The 21,599-nt window shown below is 44.0% G+C and overlaps 1 protein-coding gene across 3 annotated transcripts in view; it reads left to right on the forward strand.

Annotated features, from left to right (window-relative positions):
• The first annotated feature begins 237 nt into the window (after positions 1-237).
• The window catches only part of NRK (Nik related kinase), a 101,939-nt gene continuing 80,577 nt past the window's right edge, over positions 238-21,599 (forward strand). For 2 of the 3 annotated variants that reach the window (XM_065077820.1, XM_065077822.1), the window contains exons 1-2: positions 238-440; positions 5,924-5,989. In XM_065077820.1, the coding sequence (XP_064933892.1) occupies positions 273-440; positions 5,924-5,989 (234 nt within the window). In that variant the 5' untranslated portion in view covers positions 238-272. Of the gene's footprint in view, positions 441-784; positions 1,081-5,923; positions 5,990-21,599 lie in introns of those variants that run through there. The other variant, XM_065077821.1, reaches the window with a different exon arrangement.

Below are 21,599 nucleotides of genomic sequence, written 5' to 3' on the forward strand. Positions count from 1 at the left end.
CAGAATTTCAGCCACTTTGCTCTCTCTCTGTGAAGGGACAATGTCCCAGCCCTGAGTACATTTCAGGAATGTTCAGGGACTTTATCTCAAGTAATGTGCATTTCTACTGATTTTTTTTTTTTTTTAATATTTATTTTTTTGTCTCTAAATGTGAAGCCCCAAAATATCCACAAATCCTTCCACCCCACTACAATGCAGTTGTACACTGTGTTCTTTCCGTGGTCATAATTACAGGGCGAAAGGGTCTGTAATGAGCAGCAGAGTTCATAGCAATGTGGTGCCTCCCGAAGCTGGGTGCAGCGCTTTGGGAGGGCCGTGCCATAGGGGTTCCCACCGTGCTGCGCCCCGCGAGGGTCTTCCTGCTGCCTGTACCCCGTTGTGTGCGAGACCGTGCGGCCGCGCTCCCCCCGTGGCCGAGGCTGCTCTGGCCCCCGCGACAGGTCCGCGCTCGGTGCGGTGAGCGGCATTGCCGTCCCCTCCGCGGGCTCGGATTTGCAGCGCTTGTCACCTGAGGGAAGGGGTCTAGGTTTTTTGTTGTTGTTGTTTAATGTAGTTTGTTGGGGTTTTTAGCTTGTGCTGGTTTTGTTTCGCTCTGTGGCCGGTGCGGGTTCCCGCGGCGCGGGCCGCGATCTGTGCCGGCCGCACCCTCCGAACCCGCTGCCCTCCACGGCGGGACACGCGTGGGGCGGCGCGTGCACACGCGGGAGCACGCGCGCGTGGCGGGGGGAGCGCGGCGGCCGTCCCCCCGGCGGCAGGTGTTCTCCCCCCGACCCCCGCCGGCTCCGCACGTCACTTCCTCGCAAACTTTTTCCCGCGGAACTGTCTCCGCGAAAGTTGCCGGCGGCGGCCGCCCGGGCCGGGGGCTGCTCCGCGCCCGCCGAGCGGGGAGGGCTTTCCGGCCGGCCGGGCATGCCCGCCTCCCTGCGCTCGCTGGGGCACGGCCGGGCCGCCGTGGGCCGCCCGTGGGACCGTTAGCTCGGGCGGCGGGGGCGCCGCTGCCGGCTCGCCGCGGTCCGGAGCGCCATGGCCCGGGACTGCGCCGCCCGCAGCCTGGACGGCATCGACCTGGCGGCGCTGCGGGTAAGGAGGGGCGGCGGGGGAGGGCGTCCCACGGGGCTGCGTGGGCCCCTTTCGGCCCCGCCGTCGCGGGCGTCCTCGGGGTGGTGAAACCCGCCGGGCGTGGGGCTGCTCCTCGCCGCTGAGGCGTGCAAAGCTGCACCCGAGTTTTCTCCCTTATCTGAGAGGATTTGGCTCTGCCGCGCGTGGGGAGAGGGGCCGGCGCTGCAGGGTGCCTGTGCGGTGGCCGTGGGACACCCGGCTGTGTCCCTGCCGGCGTGGCCGGGGCTTATGGCACACACGCCAGTAAAAGGAGGGCAGATGTTTCAGCAGCTGGCGGTGGGGCGAGGGCCCCGCTGGTGCGGCTGGACGAGGCGTGTGCGGCTCCGCGGAGCGGGGCTCCCCCGGCAGCTCCCGGCTCGCCCTGTCCTGCTGCGGGCGGGCTCCAGGGGTCGCGGTCCATGCGCTGGCGAGATCGTCCCACGATCGTCCCGCGGGAGCGCGGCCCTGCGCGGAGTCTTGCAGCGTCCCGGGATCATAAATAATTCCTACTGACATTCCTAAAGGTGATGTGAGTCCCGAGAAGCTGCGGAGAGAAATGAGAAATGAGGATTTTCTGGAAAAAAATATGTGCCTGGGGTTTTGGCTTTTGTGGTTTTTTGTTGAGGTTTGGGGCTTTTTTTTTTTTTTTTTAAACAAAGCTAAAAAAGCCAGCATGCACCTAATCTGCTCTGAATTTTTATCATTATGCCTTCGTGCTTTGGGGTTTTTAACGTAATCCAAACTTTGGCAACATTAAAAGCCACGCTTAGTGTTTCATGTCCACAAACAGTTAACAAGGTTGTGTATGGTGCCTCTTAGTTCCATTTCGCTTTTTTATATAGAAGCTGACCACCTATCAACCCAGTCCAACCAAGGCAGTTTCTTTTCTAGGGCACTCTCCACAGAAGAAGAGGGAAGAGTTCAATTGTGGCAAGAAGCAGTCAGGCCAGACAGTGAAACCAAAGCAAGCTACTTTCTAAAAATATCAGAGAGGAAAGAAAAAAAAAGAGAAATAAAAAGAGGTCTGGGAGAAGCCTTTGCGGTAATCACATGGTGAGGAGGGTGTTCCAGATCAGAGACTGAGAGAAGAGAGGCAGCAGAGACAGTAAAGTTTGTGAAGATGCCACAAGGCTCCTGGCTAGGCAAGCAGAAGTTTAACCTGGCTCTGCTCAGGGGAGTAAGACAAAATAATGAGAGCTTTTTTTTGGAGCTTTACCAGATGAATCTTATCTCCTTAAATAAATGATAAGAAACCAGTGGAAGTTTGAAAAAGAGCGGGTCTGCACACCAGACAGCAGGCTTTGTGTCAGAACCGTCCAATGCAAAAAACCTCCTGGATGCTGTAACCAGGGCAAGTTTCAGCCTTGACAGGGAAAGGGACAATTGTGTGCTCTCAGAGGAAATATTTTCAACATGTCAACAGCCTTAGCTTGGGGTTCATGCTTAGCAGGAAATGAGAGGTGGGTGTGGCTGGGCTCTATAGAAATAGTGTGAAGAGAGATGGTTTACCTTTGCTTTATCTTAGGTGTTCTGGGGCCAGTGGGAGCTGCTGGAGCTCTGCCCCCCCGGGCCTCACTGATGTAGGGAGGTGCAGCAAGGAGGCACAACTGTGACTGGGGTCGTTTGCAAACTGCACCAGCTGGCCTTGTGCCCTCCATGTGGGTGTTTGCCAGGGCTTTCCCCTTTTCCTGGAAAGAGACCCTTTGGGCTGTAGTTTCCAAATGTTGCTGGAGCATCTCATTGAGTGCTTCTGCCCTGGATTGATCAGGGCAGTGGGATGGTTAAAAAGCCTCAGATCTCTGCATTACATGCTGAGATGCAGAGACCCTGAAAAATATGAGCTTCAGACACCTGTATCTTGTTTAGCTGCAGAGATTGTGAAAAATGTGTTTCAGTCAGTCTCTTGCTGCGTGCGTTGTTTTTCATTCTACCTTGCAGAGGAGATGGATGTGGCCTGGGTACCTCTGGGTCAGCAGTTTTGCACTTGCCTTTTGAGTACTCTGCAGATGACTTGCAGGAAAGCAAGAAGGCCACCATATGGTACAGTGCATTACATTAATTAACCTGAATGTTCAGGCCAGGGTTTTGGCATCTGTCAAAGTGAACCTTGCAATTTGGCATGGGCTGGCTGGTGAAGGGTTAGATGGACCACGGGGCTTAAATGGTAGCTGAGAGGAAGCACTACATCAAAGATGATACTTAACTCCAATATAATTAAGGAGTCGGCCCATTGTGAAGAATGCCAGCAAACGATGCAGTGCTGTATCCAAGAAAACAAGGGCAATCCAAGGACCCAAGTCAGAGCCCAGATTAATATCCTTTATGACTCTTAGCAAGGCTCGGTTCACTATGGTGTCCTGATTAAAAGAAGAGAAATGGCCAAGTATTTTGGCTGCGCTCAGAGCTGCAGAGGCTTGAGATGTTAATGCTCAATTGGCTAGCAAGGACAGGGTAGGATTTTCACTGTATTAAAGTTAATGCTAACATTTATTTAGATAATTGTCTAGGTTTTTCCTAGAGTGTCTGGAACCTTCAGAGGCAAGCTATTAGGATGCTAAATCAGAATGAAATTGATTGCAGGGAGAGAGAGAACGTGATTTTGAGGCACATTGAATTATTTTATTTGCATAAGAAATAAGCTTGGAGGAGAAGAGTGAGGACAGAGCACACACTTAAGTGAAAGAGACAGTTGCAAACTCTGAGTTGAAAAATGCAGCTTATGTTCCTCTAGGTTTCTGTGCACTGTGAACACTTCTTAATTCAGCAGTGCTACTTTCTACAGAAGAGGTGTGACAGTGGGGTGCTGCTTGTGCATCCCATGGAGGAGGGTACCGTAGATGTGGTGTGTGGAGACCCTTGTCTGGAAGAGCTCCTCAGAGAGCCGCTGTGTGTTTTACTTCAGGGACAGGTGCAACCCAAGGCTCTGTGGGAAGGTCGCACATGAGGCAGAGGTTTGTAGCACCCACCTGTTGCTTTAGCAGCAGCAGTGGATTATTGCTGACTTCAGCACTACTGAGGCAAAGTGTGTGGCTAATTTATATCCAAGACTAAGAGAAATGAAAAATGAAGGGAACAAAGCATTTTACGAAGATCCCAATGCTACAGGCGTTCTTATGCCTGTATGTAGCTCCATATATGAGCAGTCCCATTGATTTTTCTTATGTGTGATGGCTCATAAAACTAGGGTTTATGTCTAGAAGGTTGTAACTTATTATCTTGTCTTAAAAATAAGAGGTAGGAAAGAAATGGCACAGACTGGCCTGTGCATGGGTCAAAAGTAAGCAACTTGATCTGGTTTATGCAATGCTAATTGGTTTTTTTGGGTTTTGTGTGTGGTGGGTTTTTCTTGTTGTTGTTGTTTTGTTTGTTTGTTTGTTTTAGGTCTTGTGAGGTTGACAATCCAGGAAGTATAAGATTAAACCTCATTTAACTTAAAAGCAAAATGAAATTTACTCGGTAGTACTGTCAGTTGTAGAAGTGTGCGCTGTGTTGCTCCAACAATGAAAGCCATTGCCGTTCATCATGACAGTTGTACGAGTAAAGGCAGAATCTACTCAGAAAAGAGCTTGTATATTTCCACTAACTGGGATTTTGCCTAAGTAAACATTTCCCTATCAGCTATGAAGAAAGTATTATATATATTAAAAGAACAACATATAAGTGGAGTGGAGAAGTAGCTTGATACCTTAAAAAAGGAATATTTTGCAACCAGGCTCATTGAAACTGTACTTCTGAGAAAGTGTTTTTCTGTATCGCATCCCTCAGCAGTACCAATAGGCATCAACTGATATGACAGATTGCTGAACCAGATGTGGTAAAACTGACACATGGAGTTAATAATATTTTATATAAATCTCTCAATGATATCATCCCCAGAAATGAGTGGACTGACAAATGGCTCAGCCAAAACCCAAGAAACTGGTCTCTTGAGTTCTTAATGTTTTAATATAAATCTCTCAAGTGAGTTTTAACTGAAGCAACAGATTTCTTAATGTGCTCAGTCATGCAGGAGTGAACATTTACTTGCCCATGTATGTCTTGCAACAAGATGGTCTTTCTATATCTGAAAGGCTGCAGCATCTCAGCAGTGGAGAAGGACATCTGCAGTCGGCGGTTTTAGAGCAACTGGTACTAAACTAACAGAACAAAAATTGGCTCATGCAGTATGGTACACTGATCACCTGACACATGAATCTGTCATGTAAATCAACAGCAATGTAGTTTGGGTTCAAAGCCAGGACTTAAATGCATCAGTCAAATTCACCTTGTTATATTTTCAAAAGAGGACAACTGAGCACTCTCAGCCTACCTGTACCATCCTGCCTAGGATGGCACATTTCCCTTTTGTAGTGTAATTGAGCTCAGGTGCTTTATATAGTACTTTTTCAATTGTGTTAGTTAGGTTCTTTCCTTCGTTATGTTGCTAGTGCTAAGTGTTTCATAGCAGAAGGCAGCAGCTCAGCCTGTACGCTAGCTCAGTGTTTTAAGGCTTAGAAAGCCCAGAGTTTATTCTTTATTCTACTGCTAAGCTAAATCTATTGAATTCTTGTATTCTTCCCACATGTGTGTGTATTTGTTGTATCTGCCATATCGCCACAGTACAAATCTTCACTGAGTTGTTTTGTGTATAGAGTTTTGAGCAACTTGACTGAAAACTTAGGTATTAACGTATTTCTTATACTATTATTTGGCTGTTTCCCCTTTAGTGTGTAATACAGATCATTAGATGTGCCACAGACGTCTTCATTTTGATTGTGTACAGCTACACTCCATTATGAAGTCGTTGCTTTCCTGCAAATAATGTTACTTCTTCTGCTTTTTACAGGACCCTGCGGGAATATTTGAGCTGGTGCAAGTTGTTGGAAATGGGACATATGGACAAGTCTATAAGGTTTGGATACCTCTTTAATTTATGATATTCTTCTTGGTAACGCTGTTTTTCCTGAAGCAGAACTGAGCACTATTTAAGAAGGCGGACAATATTGTTCTAGTAATAGCCTGCTATGTCTTGCTGTCTTTTCTGTGTAATGCAGTATGGTGTCACCTGTGAAACTCGGTGACCCCTCCTTCTGCACTGTTTTCATGTCTCTTTGCTGCCACTGGCCAGAAAAGTGTGTTGGCTTGTGTACTGATTTCCCTCTGCCTTGTCTTTTATATCCTGTGATTGTTTTCCCTTCAAAATTATTTAATAGGTAGCTGGCACAAATTAACATCAGTGATGTCTAAATTTGGCCTGGGATTGAGTGGAGAGCTCAGCCAAGACTAAAACAGCAGTGCTTTTCAAGACAGAGGTGTGAATTATCCCTGCTCGGCAGGCAGGCTGTGAAAGTTTTCATTTCTGTTATTAGTTTTGTCACTGTGATATCAAAGCAGAACTACCACTCAAGAAACTATATCAATCAAATGTGGTCTGTCATAACATGCTATGTACACTGTGCAATGCACACCCTTAGGTATAAGAACTAGCCTAGAAAAGTGGTCTTTCACTGTGAAGCATTTCCTAAGAATGATCTAAGAAGAAAAAATACACATGATAAAATAGAGAATGGAGTCTGTGTTGTTCCCATTTGGAGAAAGAAGATGGAGGAAGGAAAAGGCCGTGCTGCTGAACCCTTGGAGGTCGGTTGGATGAGGAATGGCACTGGAGGAAGCTGTCTGGTCTTGCTTCTCCCTCAGATCCTGCTGCTGGCAAGCTCCCGCATGACGAGCCTTTGTATCAGTGCAGACTCTTCTGCATTGATCCCCCATTGCAGGAAGAATGCAGAAGGGGCCCCGATGTAGAAATGCAGGACTGTTCATCTTTCTCTGATTCCAGTGCACTGCGTGTGTGTTACGTTTCGGTGTCCATCCTCTGGTGGTATATCTGTTATGATCACATTTTGGTTTCCCTTTGAAGCCATAGATACTCTTTCAAAGATTCTGGAAAGTCCTCTACAGAAGCAGTTCTGGGGAGTTTCTGTTTCCCCATACTACTTTTCTAAAATACATTTTTATGTAAGAAGCAGGATCTTTCTCATGTAACTCTTTGTTGCTGTGATTAACTCTGTTGTTTCTGACATTGTCATTCAGATACTAAGGTCAGTACTACTAAATTAAAAATAGAGGCTCAGGGGTTCACATGGACAGATTAGAAGCCAGGAGACATTCAGGGGTGCTGTTGTTAGCATAATCACAGGGGTTTTTATATGTAAAAAGATCCTAAAGCTCCCATATGGCCTCTGAAATAGTTGCCCTTTTCATGACATTGGGAGATAAAAAAAAATCCAATTTAGTCATCTTTTAAAGATGTTGAGAGTGAATCAGCTGCTTAATCATGGCAGAAACAGGAAGGAGCAACATAGTTTGCTTTTCTGCTGCAAAAGATAATATTTTAAGCTATTGTCTGGTTCACTAGAATGTTAGTTGCCCAAATGTGTAAGAGATATTGACAAGGACAATTAAAAATTGTACCCAGAGGCTGTTCTCCACTGAGCACACAAGAGACGAGGGTCTGACAGCTCTGGATAATGTGTGCTTTGAGTCTTGGCACATACTGCTTGCTCTTGGAGTAGCTGCAACATCTAAGCAAGGCACTGAGAGACGGGGTCTTGCAAGGCTGAGGGCACCGAGGGAAAGCTTTGTGCACCTGCATCACACGTTAGAGAAACGATGGACTGCGTCTAGGCCTGGCTCTGTGCAGGCACATCCATAACAAAGGCTTTGCTTGTATAAGCACATGTGATCACTGAACATAGGATGTTTTGCCGAGGCTTGCTTAGTAGATGGAGCTGCTTGTGGCGGGAGGATGACAGTGAGCTGTGCCGCTGAAGGAGACAGATGGTGACAGCTGAGGTGGACAGATGCAGAGTGCGTGCCCCAAACTGCAGGTGGTCAGCTTGGTCTCCATTGCAAATAGTTTTCACAAGGTCCAAAGTCTTTGGAAATACCTCTGCAGAAGATGCTGAGCTCCACCGAATGTACTCAGGTGGTATCTTCTTAGTGTTACCCTTGCAGCCAGATCAAATGTCCGTTTTCTATGAAGAAGGGCAGCTGCAGTGGAACAACTGCTTCCGAAGTGACCATAAAACCTTAGGCTATGGTGTTCGCTTTTCTTTTTCACTGCTGTGTAAAATGTCCTTCAATCTATACAATGCTAGGACAGATGGAGTGAATTAGGGAATGCTGGAATCATTTTGTAGGTTGTCTAATATAGGCTTGTGATCATAAATATTTAAGTTATAAAGTAATCTCAGTTATCCACATAATGTACTCATGTCGTTAGAGCACTTATTTATTCTCCAGAGGTGTCAGAATCTTCCATACATTCAGAAATAGATACATATAGTAGTTTGCACATAATCAAAGCAAAGCTTATTTCAGGCTAAATAAACTATGTCCAAGATTACTAAATTGCTTGGTTGGCTGTGGAGATGATTCATAAGGCTATATGTTTTAATATATGCAGCTCCATAAAAATGAAAATAAAATTTAGAGGATTCATCATTAGATTTGGAAAACAATGTTTAACAGATTTATTGAAGGAGAGTATTGTTCATACTGAATTATTCCAGACTAGTTCCAATTCAGTGTCTTTTTAAGTGAAATGGAAGAGATATAAATTCTACTCATGATAATGCTAGAGCTGTCTAGAAATGATATAAAGTTGGGATTTGCATATAATAACTGACTAAAAGCTAGCAGATTTTTTGACAACTTATGAAGTAGTAGGCCATAAATAAGCCAGTACTGGCAACTTCAGCATTTTGGAAAGTATGAATTAGATATTAGAAAATCAGATACCTAGGTACCCAGAAATCACGCGACTTCGGCTTCGTTTATCTCTTGAAATGACAGATGAGTTTTTCAGTTAATTGCTGGCTTCCAGGAGCTGAAATATGAAGAACAACACTATGTAAGAGGCGATTCTGAGTAACGTCGTGGAAGGTGGTAGCAGCAAGTCTTCTCTAAAGGCGGTTGGAAGTATTGCATTTGCTGGTGGCTGGAAAAGTGCAGGTATATACTCATTCGTGCCTTTGTTTCCTGAACTTTGAAGTGCCGAAGGTCAGATTGTGTCCAGTCTCTGCACCACCTCCATTGAATGCATGTGGGAAAGAGAAGTTTCTGAACTTCCCATGCACTGCTTTTTCAAGGGCTGTCCATCTTCCTGGGAGCCCTCAACACCACAAGGCCACAAGGACTCTGAGGGGCACATGGGCTTGCTCTCCAAAATATGAAGGCCAGGCTTTGGGGTTTTTTTTAGAGCTACTGATCACTAAGGACCTTCAAACAGGGCAGAGCAAGGTTTTGCTTTGCGTAAGTTGGTGTCAACTGAGCGGAAGCGAGATGGCTGAAGGTGTCACCCACAAGTTCTTCAGTTTTGCTTCCTCCCTGGGCTGCAGCCGTGGTGCCTTGGGGAAGCTTGAATCGAGTGTTGTTTGGAATGGCAGTAAAACTGCAGAAAACGATCTAGAAGATTTATAAATACCGTCTTATTTATTTGCTCATAGTTGCTATGTTATTGTGGCATGGTGTACTGTCAAAGGTGGTACCTTTGAAAGCATTGTGCAGCCAATGTCTGTGGCTGTGTGCTCTGCTCTTGGTGTGCTTGAGGCTGGATCTTGCAGTGTAGGTATGGCTGTCAAGACCTGACAGCGTGATTTGAATAATTCTTTGCCTACTCCCATTACCTTCAGAGGTTTAATTACATGGCTGCCTTGTTTTTTTATCCACAGTTGGACTCTATTGCTATGAAGAGCTGGATAGCAATCATGTATCACCTTGATGTAGAACACTTGGTCTGTGCTTGTGCATTTAGTGCTAGTTGAACTGTAAGTTTGGGGGCTGAAATATTTTCTTTGCAAAGACTTCAGCCACTAATTTCATATTCTTTGAGTGGCGTGTCTTCAGTAGGAGACTGTTAAAGTATATTCTGTCTTTTAATTTTCAGTACAGGGTCATTTTTCTAATGGGTGAATGGGGTAAGGGAGAGATGGGGTAACAGGAGTGGGTGCCATTTTTGAAGTGTTTGGGTCAGATAATTCTCTTGAGCTCTGGAAGAGACTGGGAGACTCTGAATTCATAGCTGCTTTGTTTTCTTAGTCCTCAAGATAAAGAAGAATTGCTCCTAATCCTACTCATTTGTCTGTGCTCTGAGAGCCCTTATCCTTCTAAATACATTTTCATGGGCCAAATGAGGTCATCAGCAACATCTGTGCAATCTGTGTGTTCTCTGATTTCAAGAGGTACCTGACTGGGGCTTTTGACTTCCTTTGTCTTAATGATGTGGATTAGCCCTCTCCTGGGGTCAGTGTTTTTGAGTGGCCGTGGGAACGAGAGGTCAGTGTCTTTGGTGAGTTCCAGGGGCTGATGTTTTTTGGAGTATGATCTTGCGGGCTGATGATAAATTGTGACAGATTTGCAGCTACTGTGTGTGCAAAATGGTTGTGCCTTTAATGGAGTCTGAGGGCATGGGGAACTGGAGGGAGGTGCTCTGGTTTGGAACTGTGAGAATCAAAAAGGAAGAAGTGGCTTCCCGGTGATACAGCTGATGAGGATGAAGCAGTGCTGATGCTGGAGCTTGGCGGAGGGTGGAAGTGACCCTGCCTTCCTCTAGTGCCTCTGCAGAGCTAGTATTTTTATTTCTGTGTAGTTGGATACAAAAAGGAAGGAGGTCTGAGTGAGGAAGCATGGTTGGGTTTGTGTTTTGTTTTGCGTGGTGTTTGTTATAGCTGCCTGTTGGCATTGGATTATGCTTCAATTGTTGACATGAGTTATGAGTTACAGTTTGATGTACAGTAACAGGAGTGTAGTGAAGCATGAATATGACTTTTCAGTTTATCTTAAACAACTTGAAAGTCTGCTAAGTTCTTCTTAATTAATTTCCTTGAATAACTGGCTGAAGTAGTTGAGACACAGTTGGGAGGGGTGGGGGGAAGCAAAGCGTTTGATTTGAGATTTGGTACTGCACGGAAAGAATCACAAGACCATGCTAAGTTATGAAGTGTTAATGTCTGTGGACTCTGTTGAAAACCTGAATCGATTGTGGCACCTCAGGCAGTTACTGGAAGGCTAAATGTAAGAAACATTACAGTTACGTTCAGTTCAACCCAGAAGGTGAATGTGTGTAAGCTGAAAACTTCAAACCCATCCCTTCTGGGGGTGGGTCAGAAGTAGCCATCTTCTGAAGGATGTGTCCTGGGGCCGAAATGCAATTTCAGAGTCACCAAACTGCCACAACCAGAGACGTTAAGAATGTTGTGTTGTCTTGGGGTATTTTGTTATCGTTTGTGGTCAGTAACAGTTTTCAAGCAAATCGTAGCCTTCAAGGCACTGAGATTTTGATGAGTCAAGTAGGGAAATCAGTTGTTCTTTACAGAAATGACAAAACGCTACTTTCTGTTTCACTAGCAGTTGGTAGAAGTGCTTGTTTGTCTATTCATTTTCTTTATTTGGGTTTTTAGAAGCATAGCTGATTATCTTGTCCACATGAAAAACAAGTTAATGATTGTTGGCAGCAGTGTATAAAGAAGTGTTGCTGAAGTGTACTGGATGGAGTCAACAACTCATTGTGTAGATCCTTGGTTCAGTAGTGCGAACAAATAATACAGATTGTCTGCTAATCCTGGCAACAGGGATCTCTTTCAGGAATAAGTCTGAGCTTAATATGTGCTACTGCCATTGAAATAAGACCTGAAATGCTGTGGTGCTTATGAATGGGTTGCCTTGAAAGCTTAGTGTAATATCATTAATACACTAGAGAGGTGTGACCTGGTATTTCAGTATTTGTCTTCATCATGCCTCTGATTTTTAGTAGCACCTGTCTGCATACTACTAGATGGGTTTCTTCCTCTTCTCTCAGTTTCCTGCAGCTCCTAGATACATTCTCATACATCTTTACATACTTTATTTAAAGCTTCCACGCCACCACGTTGGTCCTTTTCGTCCTCATCAACTCACCAAACGTGGAGTTGGCATTGCACCCTGGCAGCAACAAGGGCAAACCATGTTTTGGGCTGCATCAGCAAGAGCATAGCAAACAAATCAGGGGGTGTGATTGCTTCCCCGGCTCTTGTTAGGCCATACCTGGAATACCGTGTCCCATCTTTGTATCCCCAGTTCCAGAGTGACATTGGGAAACTGGAGAGGGTCCAACAGATGGCCACCAAAGCATTTAGAGGGTTGGATAACTTTATGCATGAAGAAGGAGAGGCTGAGGGAATTGGATTTTTTTCAGCCTAGGGAAGAGAAGGCTGAAGGCAATCTAGTCACAATCTTCAAGTGCCCCAACGATGGTTTGTATAGAAGATGCAAATACAGGGATGCACAGGACACGAGGAACCAGGCCTGGGTTGCTCAGGGGAAATTCCATCTGGGTATAAGAAAAAAATTCTAGTCATGAGAACAAGTCAACATTGGAATAGGTTTCTCAGGGAGGTGGTGGAGTCACCCTTGCTGGAAATATCCAAGGCTGTTTGACATTGTCTTGCATAACCTAACTTAAGGCCCTGCTTTCACAGAAGATGGGACCATATGTTCCCAGAGGTCTTTTCCAGTCTTAATTTGAGCAGAGGACATGAGAATCTTAGCAGATGGAACATACCTACTATCAGTCAAGCCCACTTGAATGTGCATGACTGACTTGGAGAATACAAAAATAAAAAAGTAGGGGGAACGAGTTTTATTTGAAATATATGTAAAATAGGCAGTGTGTCGTCTGTATTTAGTTGTCAGAGCCAGGAGTATTTTTTCCATAGTGTGTAGGGTTGTTGTTTTGGTGTGGTGGTGTTTGTTTGTTTTGTTTTGCTTTTTCCTAAATCTTTACTTCCCTGCTTATTTGCGTGGCAATGCCAAACTATATTCAGCACTGGAATTTAAAATAATGGATCGTACATGCTAAATTAGTTAGCAAATTGTGAAGTCCTGGTTCTAGTTAGTGAATATTTCAGAGGAATTAAATTAAGATTCTTAAGTGTAGGAGTAGTTTATCAAATATAGAAGAGTAAGGATGAGAAGAAACCTCTCAGCTGTGGAGTGCTTCTATACAATAAAGGCTCTTTGACTGAGCAGAGCAATGTACAGTAATTAGATGTGCCATATCAGCCATTATAAAGTAGTAAAATCCTTGCAAATAATTTGTTAGCAGGCCTTCCACTTCCAGCTCCTCCGTGTTTTGGACCTGAATGTCCATATGGGAGAATGCAATGCATTTTCATCCTAAACTGGTGGTATTTTTTGAGCTCATGTTGCATAACACTTCAGAACACTTCAGATGTTGGCACTGGGACCTGCTATTTTGAAGGTAAGAGAACATGCTAAGAATGCACAGGTGATAATATGCGCACAGTAGAAAGTAATTCAAGCTCTTAATTCCCCACTTAAGCACTTTGCGGCACTTTCAGCACTTCACTAGTGACATTGATTTCAGTACTCCTGACTGCTCAGTAGCATCCAGAATCATCCCTATGTGAAAATATGCATCACAGTGACTAGTGCTTTGCATGTCTGAGTTTTACAATACCTGATCTACTCAGAAGTATTTCATGGTATAGGTTACCTCTTCTTCAAAATAAATCAGTGGGGTTGGGGGAAAACTTGCCAGTTATCTATTTGCAGTCCAAAGGAGCTCTCAGACATGTAATGAGCTGTTGGAGTAAATGAATGAATGACAGGACATTTAAACAACAGAAGGTTTAGCATGTTTTTTTTTTTAAAGTTTGAGATGGCTCCCATGGCCAGTTAGCTTTAGTAACTACCTTTTATGAATGAACTGCAGAACTTCAGTGCCTTACAAGCCAAGCACACATCAACTTATCTCCATGTCTCTGATTCTTTCTTATAGCTCCAAGTGAACGGTACTTTCCAGATCTTCTTTAATGACCTGAAGGGTGCATGTAGATTTTTAAAGTCCCTCTTTGGCACCTCTGGGCTAGAGCTAGTAGAGCATAATAAAAGGAACATATCAGTTGGTTTTCTAAAATTATTGATAGCCTGCTTGTCTTTATTATTATTATTGGTATGTGGATTTCTTGGACTTACTCAGCTTGGTGCTTTAAACCTGGCAGTGCTCTGGTTTAAAGAACTGTGTGGAGCGTGTGCTGCTCTTCTGTCCTAAAGCACCACCATGCTTGTGCAAGGAAGGTTCCATATGTGCTGGGCACTTGAGCTTTGGGGAATGCTTGTGGCAGTAGCAAGCCTTTTGCTGTGTTGCTTTTCTGAAGCAAACAGGAGGAAATAGCATTAAAGAATTGGTTTTGTTTGTTTTTCGCGTGAAGTCGTGTGGATGAACGCAACTTTTGGCCCAGCCGTGATCCTACTGCTGCCCTGAAAGCCAAGGACAGCTGGGGCTGGTGGTAGCACAGCCACTTGGACTGCAGCTGCCTGCATGGGCAGTAGTAAAATCTGGTGGGACAACTGTTGATCCAGCCCTTCCAAGGCATTTGTGGAGAAATGGAGCTTAAAAGCCAGTTTTCATTGTCAGCTGGAGTGGAACAGCTTGCTCGGTCAGTAGACACAAGCATGGGTCAGCCCCTTGTCCTGTCGTAATGAAATTTCCAGTAAGTAATTTTAAATTGTAATGTCCAATTTCAATTGTAAAATCCATAAATGTGATAAAGCTGTGCTTCTGTCTGGTGTTCAGCTGTTCTCAGGCTGCTGGCCAGTGGTAATTTTCTTGGCCTGCGCAGATCTGTGAATATGGATGTTGGGAATAAAACTAAAGAACAAACTATTTTTCAGCTGTTTGTAGTGTACTTTTTTATTTCTTTAAGCCCATGTGTGTTATAAGCCTGCCCTTGTAACCTACTGACTTTGTGGGATTCCTGAAAGGCTTTTATCATTTGCTTTAGAAGCACCTTTTCAAAAGGCATTTCTTCCCCATGCCCTTCTTTTCCCCCATGAAAACGTGGAAACTTCAGTAACTTCTGAGATCTTAGGGAGTGAGGGATCCAGAAGTCATACTTCATAGCAAACTGTGGCATTTTTCAGTGCCTTGCCCTAGTAATACAATTAGCTGATATATGATAGCTGGCATGTGGTCCATGGCAGTGATTGTAGGCGCTCCCATCGTGTAAGAAATACACTTTTTCATAAAGGCAGGAGAGGGGTCGACATGGGCACCTGCAGTTCAGATCTCGCTTTTCTTCTTGCCCCTGTCCTTCGTCATTGCTCAAAAGCACATGAATTCATGGGAAACTCTCCTTGTGACCTATTAAAATGGAGGCAGTTCTTGTTTTTGTAAAGCGTCTTGGGATTCTGGTTGAGAGGAGTTAGCGTCCTGATGGAGGTGATTTGTGAGAACTGGTTAGCAGCCACTTACTGAACAGTGTGCTGTTTGAGAACAGTTCACCCAAATGAAAACATGGTGAGTTCAACAGAAATGTTAGTGGGAAAATTTTAAGAAATGAGTTGGCTTTCGTTTTCAGACTTTGTTTCAGAAACATCAAAACATTGCATTTCATTTGCTTCATTGGAACATACATTTTAATTTAGCGGGATGTTTAATATTTCATAGATTGTCATCTGTACCTCATAATCAAAAATAAATTAGAAAAAAAAAGATACTGTCATACTGAAATAATTTGGCATTACCAAAAGAAAAATGATTGTGAATTCTTCTGACTCTCCATTCTGTGAGGAATGCTTACAACTGAAAGTGAGGCCAGTTGGCAGAACACTGACATTTTGTTTGAGTTTTACTCAATACTGGAAGTGACTAAATTCCGTTTTCTGATTCTATGGTTGTGCAGTTGTTACATTTAATACCAGCGTTTTCGATTAAATGTTTTTCTTGTATTTCTGTTGGTAAAAGTGGAAACATTTTGAGGAAAAGGGCATGAGAGAAACGTGTGGTGGCCTTTGGAAAATGTGTTACTGAACTTGGGGAATTTTCTAACTTTCTTTTTTATTATGCTGAATTTTAGCCTGGATTTTTCCTAGTATTTAAATATAACAAAAGAGTAACAAATTTACTTATTATTTCTGCTGTAGTGTATTTGTCTACTCTGGTTTTACTCTTGGCTTTAAATCTATGAACAATTATACTAAAATATGCAACAAAACCAACATAAAATAAATATGCATATGGCTTAGATAATGGACTCTCAAATGTATTATTTACACAGATTGTCCGTGATGTTTTCTTGTTATATGGGAAAAGCGAAGAGCCAGGAAAAAATGTTTTTGCTTTAGTATTTGCTTTTTCCAGTCTGGCATGAAATATGTATCGTAACAGGCTTCTTGCAAACATTCTGTCCCCAGAAGCCAAATTTGACCAGCAGATAGATATCCCATTGCCTTTTATTGATATCAGAGGGCAGAGTCAGGTATTGTGGACCAGCGCATCCCTGCTGCTCTGAAAATCAAATTGCTGTGGTGAAGTCTTCCAGTTTTTCATCAGTTGCTGACAGCAGGAGCTGGTGCTGTGTGTGCATTTTGCCCCACAGAAGAGGACAAGCAGCACCAACATGTGATTTGGGTGCACCGGACCATTCCTCCTGTTTGGATTCCTTTTTGATGAAAGGGTAATTTGCTTCCAGAGACATTAGAATATGTTTTGTTGTCTCTCCCGGTGGAGGACTGCCAGATTTCACTGGGATTTTTCAGGCAGGCACATTAACACTTGTGGCACAGGGGGTGTGTGTGCCCAGTAACCCCAGCAGTGTGAAGCCCAGGACGGCCTGGATATCACAGAGTGGAACGTGCCAGTAGATGTGGTGTGCTCAGGACACACTGGACTTTTTGTGCATGTGCAGATCAGCCTAAGGAGATCTGATGTTTCCCAGATGTGTTGAGCTCCCAGCTCACATGCTGTTGAGTAGGTATGCATGTGCATAGGGCATAGCGGATTGCTGGGTGCCCAACTGGGACAATTTCCTTGGCAGAAAAAGAGGTTGCATCTGGAGAAGCCACATGTATTGTAGCCTGCTCTCTAAATATGTCTGAAAACGGAGAAAGAGTGGAAGAATAAAGAGATGCCCCAACTTTCCTCTCTTTTGGACACTTGAAAGATTTCAGCCAGAACTGTTTTGAGTAGAGGAAGTAGCAAAACAAAGGCTGGAAACTCAGGTCTCTGATCCCACAGGCTGGAGAATAAAGGTTGGGATTTAGGTTTCACCCTTTCTGATGTTCCTTTCTTCCTTTCTTTGCGTTCTGTCAGTTTCGAGGTACCCACCTGGTAGAAGAACTTTTCATGGCCTGTATCCCTGGCTTGTATGTTCAAGTTGGAGCATTTTCACGTTGGCACAGGAATTTGCACCTACAGACATGCATGAGTAAGCAGGTTTCTGCATATGTTTGCAAAGCATCTAGTGCGTTCATGAGGCTGTTCAAATAGTCGCAACAAATTCCTGGTTAGGTTGTGTAACGTCATTTGCCTTCTTGTTCCTGCCAGCTTCACAGTTCTCTGACCAGGAATGAAAGAAAATGTCCTTATCAGCCCTGGGTGATGCTTGGAGCCTGCGTGGCACTTGTCCTATCTGTTGTGCAGATGGGTTTCGAATGTCATAGTGAATAGATTAAAAACAACTTCACTTTCTGAGCTTTTGTGGTTGCTAAACCCTGCATTGTTTATGTTAGAGGTCTGATGGATCTCTATCTTTTGATGTTATTAGTATTAAAATAGGGTAATTCTTTATATTACAGAGATGGGCGTCTAGTCCAACCCTGACAGGCTTTGCTGTGGGGCTGCTGGCACCCCCACTGCCCTTGTGATGGAGACAGCACTGAGCCTTCCCACGGGAGCTGGGCTGGGGCTGGACGGGAATGTGGGCATCGGTGGAGTTCGTGATGGAGATGACACTGCCATATAAACTGTGATTATTAATGAGGAGCCTGCCCGGTTGAATCCTGTTGTGTGTAAACACTGCCTGAACTTCCAGAGGGGTTGTTCCCTCAGACTGCAGGAGCATATGCCAACAGTGGGTTTTCCTTCCTTTCCAGCTTCCTTTATTGCCAGGCAAGCAGCACAAATGTCATATACAATGCCGTGCTCTCTAAACCATTCACTGTCGACAGTCATTGCCTGATACGAAAAATCCCCAGAGATTGCATGATTCATTTCCATTCCCAGGGATCTCCTTATAAAACCGGGAGCATGATCAAAAAAAGAAACGGAGAAGCTGCTGCTTCTGCATTTTTGCCCACGTGGGGCAGGCTGCTGACTGTGCAGTTCTCTAGGTGTGTTTCCAGGAGATGGTTGTGATCTGATATGCCATGTCTGGCTCGTGTCGTGGCTGCCGAGGAGGACATCCACGTTCGTGCATCAGCACTGGCTGAAGAAACCTTTATTAGCAAGCAGTGTTTGAAATACATGAGATGATGCGGAGGGCTTTACATCCTATTTATATATATATATATATATATATATATATATATATATATACACATGAATATATATATATTTTTATTATTTTTCCCCTCCCCTGTATTGTGTTTGCCATCAGCGTAGCCATTCATTTCTGCGGATGTGCTGCTGAGGTTGAGCACGTCTAACCCGTGTGCCGTGGGCTGGGTTACGTGGATGCTGCTGTGGTTACGTTACGGGGTGTGTGCCTGCAGCTGGTGATGAAGCAGAACAGCAGCTCTCTTGAGGTTTGGCAGAAAATAGTTTCTTATGTTATTCTTGACCTTTTTTGTTTTTTTTTTTTCTTGGCGAAAACAAAAGGAAGTTTTAGCAGGTAGAAGGTTGTTGCCTTGCCCCAGAAACATGTTCTCACATATGACTGCTGCGAAGGCAAAACCACTAGCTGGACCCACCCCTGACTGTGGCCAACGTTTGCTGCCACAGTTAGTGATAAAACCTCGGCTCTCATTGGATCACAGGATCTATGAATATTAAGCTTATATGAGTCAGCCTTTTAATCAGTGTTAATTGCTGACTTTCCTAAACCAAATTATTTTTAAAAGCAGAAAAATCTGGTAACAGAAATAAATAGGAATTTCCAAAGAAGTCAACATTCATCTTCCTCTCATTTTGTTAAAGCCACTGTGAAACTGTGTGCACAGAGGTGGAGTTATGTGAAAGATGAGCACTTTGGAAAATGATGTCCAGTGGGGCTGGATCAGTGAAAAGGAAATGAGGAATGAAACTGATGCAGGCCAGTGAGCATGTCCACACGTAACAACACTGAGCTGGGAATATGTTTCTAATTAAACTGGGTCAAAATGTGGGGAAACCAGGTCTTTAAAAATAATGATTTTGCACATGATGTCATTTGTTTTACCTATTCAAAGAGGATATAAGATGCTAACAGTGGCATGGTAGTGCTTTATGCTCACCTTGCACTCATTTGTTTACAGAGCAAATGTCAAATAAGAATCAGTGGTGGAGAACCAGTCCCTAAAGGTGGCTCAGTGACTGATTTCAGAACCTGTTCCTGTTAGATATTTGGTTTTCTGTAACCATTCTATTATTGAATATAGTTATTTTCTTGTGCAAACAGATACCAAAAATACATTGGTGCAAATACGAAAGCACTTTTGCAATGCTAATGCTAAGACTGGAGGAAAGTAGCCTGCAGGCACTGATGAGAGATGGGGTTATGTATGAAGGTAAATCCTGAAGTTGTTTTGAGGAAAAACTAAATAGTGAGACTAAAATATGCAGTTGCTTGCAGATTTGTCCTTTCTTATCCTGTCCTCCATCTCTGATCTTAGCAGTCCCAGACCCCTCGAGTCCCTTAGGATCTCTGCTGGCATGTGCATCTGTGACCCCCACTTACTCCGCAGCCCCCCTGGGCTCTGATGCCTCATCAGCTGCTGGCTGTGGTCCCTGAGATCTGATACCCCAGAGCCTGTTCTCCTCGCTGGAGGAAGGGGGTTTGTCTCCAGTTTTCACAAAGCACACAGGAGCTGAGTCATCTCCAGAGACTTCCATCTGTCTGTCAGTTTTGGTTGAAATGGGCTGACAGGTTAAAACACGGTTGGATGCCATGGCAGCACAATCACATACAACTTGTTCTCTTAAGAAACCTGGCTAAGCTGCTGTCTTTGACAGTGGAGGAAAGCTTGCTGTTCCCTGTAATCCCATTTCCCTCCCCAAACCTAAAGGTTCAGAAACTGGAAGGCCATACAAAGCACTCAGGAGTAGGTTTTCTGTTATAGTGTTTTCATATGCTCTCATATTATTGGTTTTCTTAAGATGCTTTTATTGTAGATAGAGACCTAGTTATTTAAATTTCTGTTATTTAAATATGTGCACTGGCAATGCTGTAGAGTTTTAGCTGACCCTGCAAAATTTTTCTCTGGCATGTATTACCAGTTTCATCCTAAGGAGCAATGAGCTGTTGGTGTATTTTGGCATCTGGATGTGGGTGACGGAATATGCCAAGAAGCTGCAAAAGGAAGTTATTTTGAAACTTGCGAATGGTCCAACTTTTAGATTAAAATTTTAAAGTGGATACAATTAGAAGATGTTAAAACAGAGATGCCAGTTTTTAATGTTTATATAATAGTATTATATGTGTAGAACACACTTCAGATACTTACTACTCCACTTTTCTCCAGTAAGCTGCTGGCATTAGCTGGATGCCTTGTGGAATGTTTAGGTTGTTTTGCTGGTGTTGTTTTTTGTTTGGCTGGGGTTTTTTGTTGTAGTTTGTTGTTGTTGTTTGTTTTGTTTGTTTGTTTTTGTCTTGACAGCTGCTTTGTGATGTGATGCAGCTGGCTGGACAGGTTATTGCTGTTACAAGGTAAAGGAAGCAGATACGGTTCAGAGCCTGGAAAATGTGAACCAGACTTGAGACTGAATCACAAGAAGGGTTCTGATGCAGCATTATTGACACATGAGGTTTTGTGGGCTGGGCCAGTGGATCTTAGTTTTGAATATTTATATATGTGTTTGTGCATCTGCATGCACTTTTGCCCGTTGTACCTTGGGCCCCATTGTATTTGATGCTGTACAGGTTTACAGATATGCCGTTGCTGCCTGGGAGAGCTTCATGTGACATAACAACTGACAAATCATGAATGAGAGGAATCCAGTCACATCTGTGTGCCTGTGAATGTAAACGTATCTGTGATCTATCAGAATAGCAAGTGTTCTCTGTTTCCATCTGTCCTTTGTCTGCAGCTTTATGAAGAGACTAATTTCCCATAGGCACTGAACTTTGGGTAGTAGTAGTGCAGTTGGTTGCCGGATACTTTTACACAAATGGACACACCTGCAGTAATGACATGGATTGATTTCTTCTGTCACAAACCATGGCTCAAACATGTGGTGGGATCAGTGTGAGCACACCTTCTCCAATAGAGAAAGCATTGAATATACACACCTTTTCAGTGGAAAACTTGGCGCAAAGTGGGAATTGTTTTATTTGAGAAATTTGACCTTTTATGGGGCAGGTTCTGATCCAAGAAATCCAACTTCAGTGGAGCCCCAATTGAATGCAAGGACCCACGTGTCAGGAGAAACATCAGCAGCTGTTGGTGGGAAGTCCCACAGGGACCCTCTCGGCAGCACAGCCAGCAGAGCAGGGGAGGACAAGGGGGTCCCTGCCTGTGCCGGGGCTCTGCCTTTGTTTTGCCCA

Source organism: Columba livia, chromosome 12, assembly GCF_036013475.1.
Source record: "Columba livia isolate bColLiv1 breed racing homer chromosome 12, bColLiv1.pat.W.v2, whole genome shotgun sequence".
In the NCBI taxonomy this organism is placed as follows: domain Eukaryota; kingdom Metazoa; phylum Chordata; class Aves; order Columbiformes; family Columbidae; genus Columba; species Columba livia.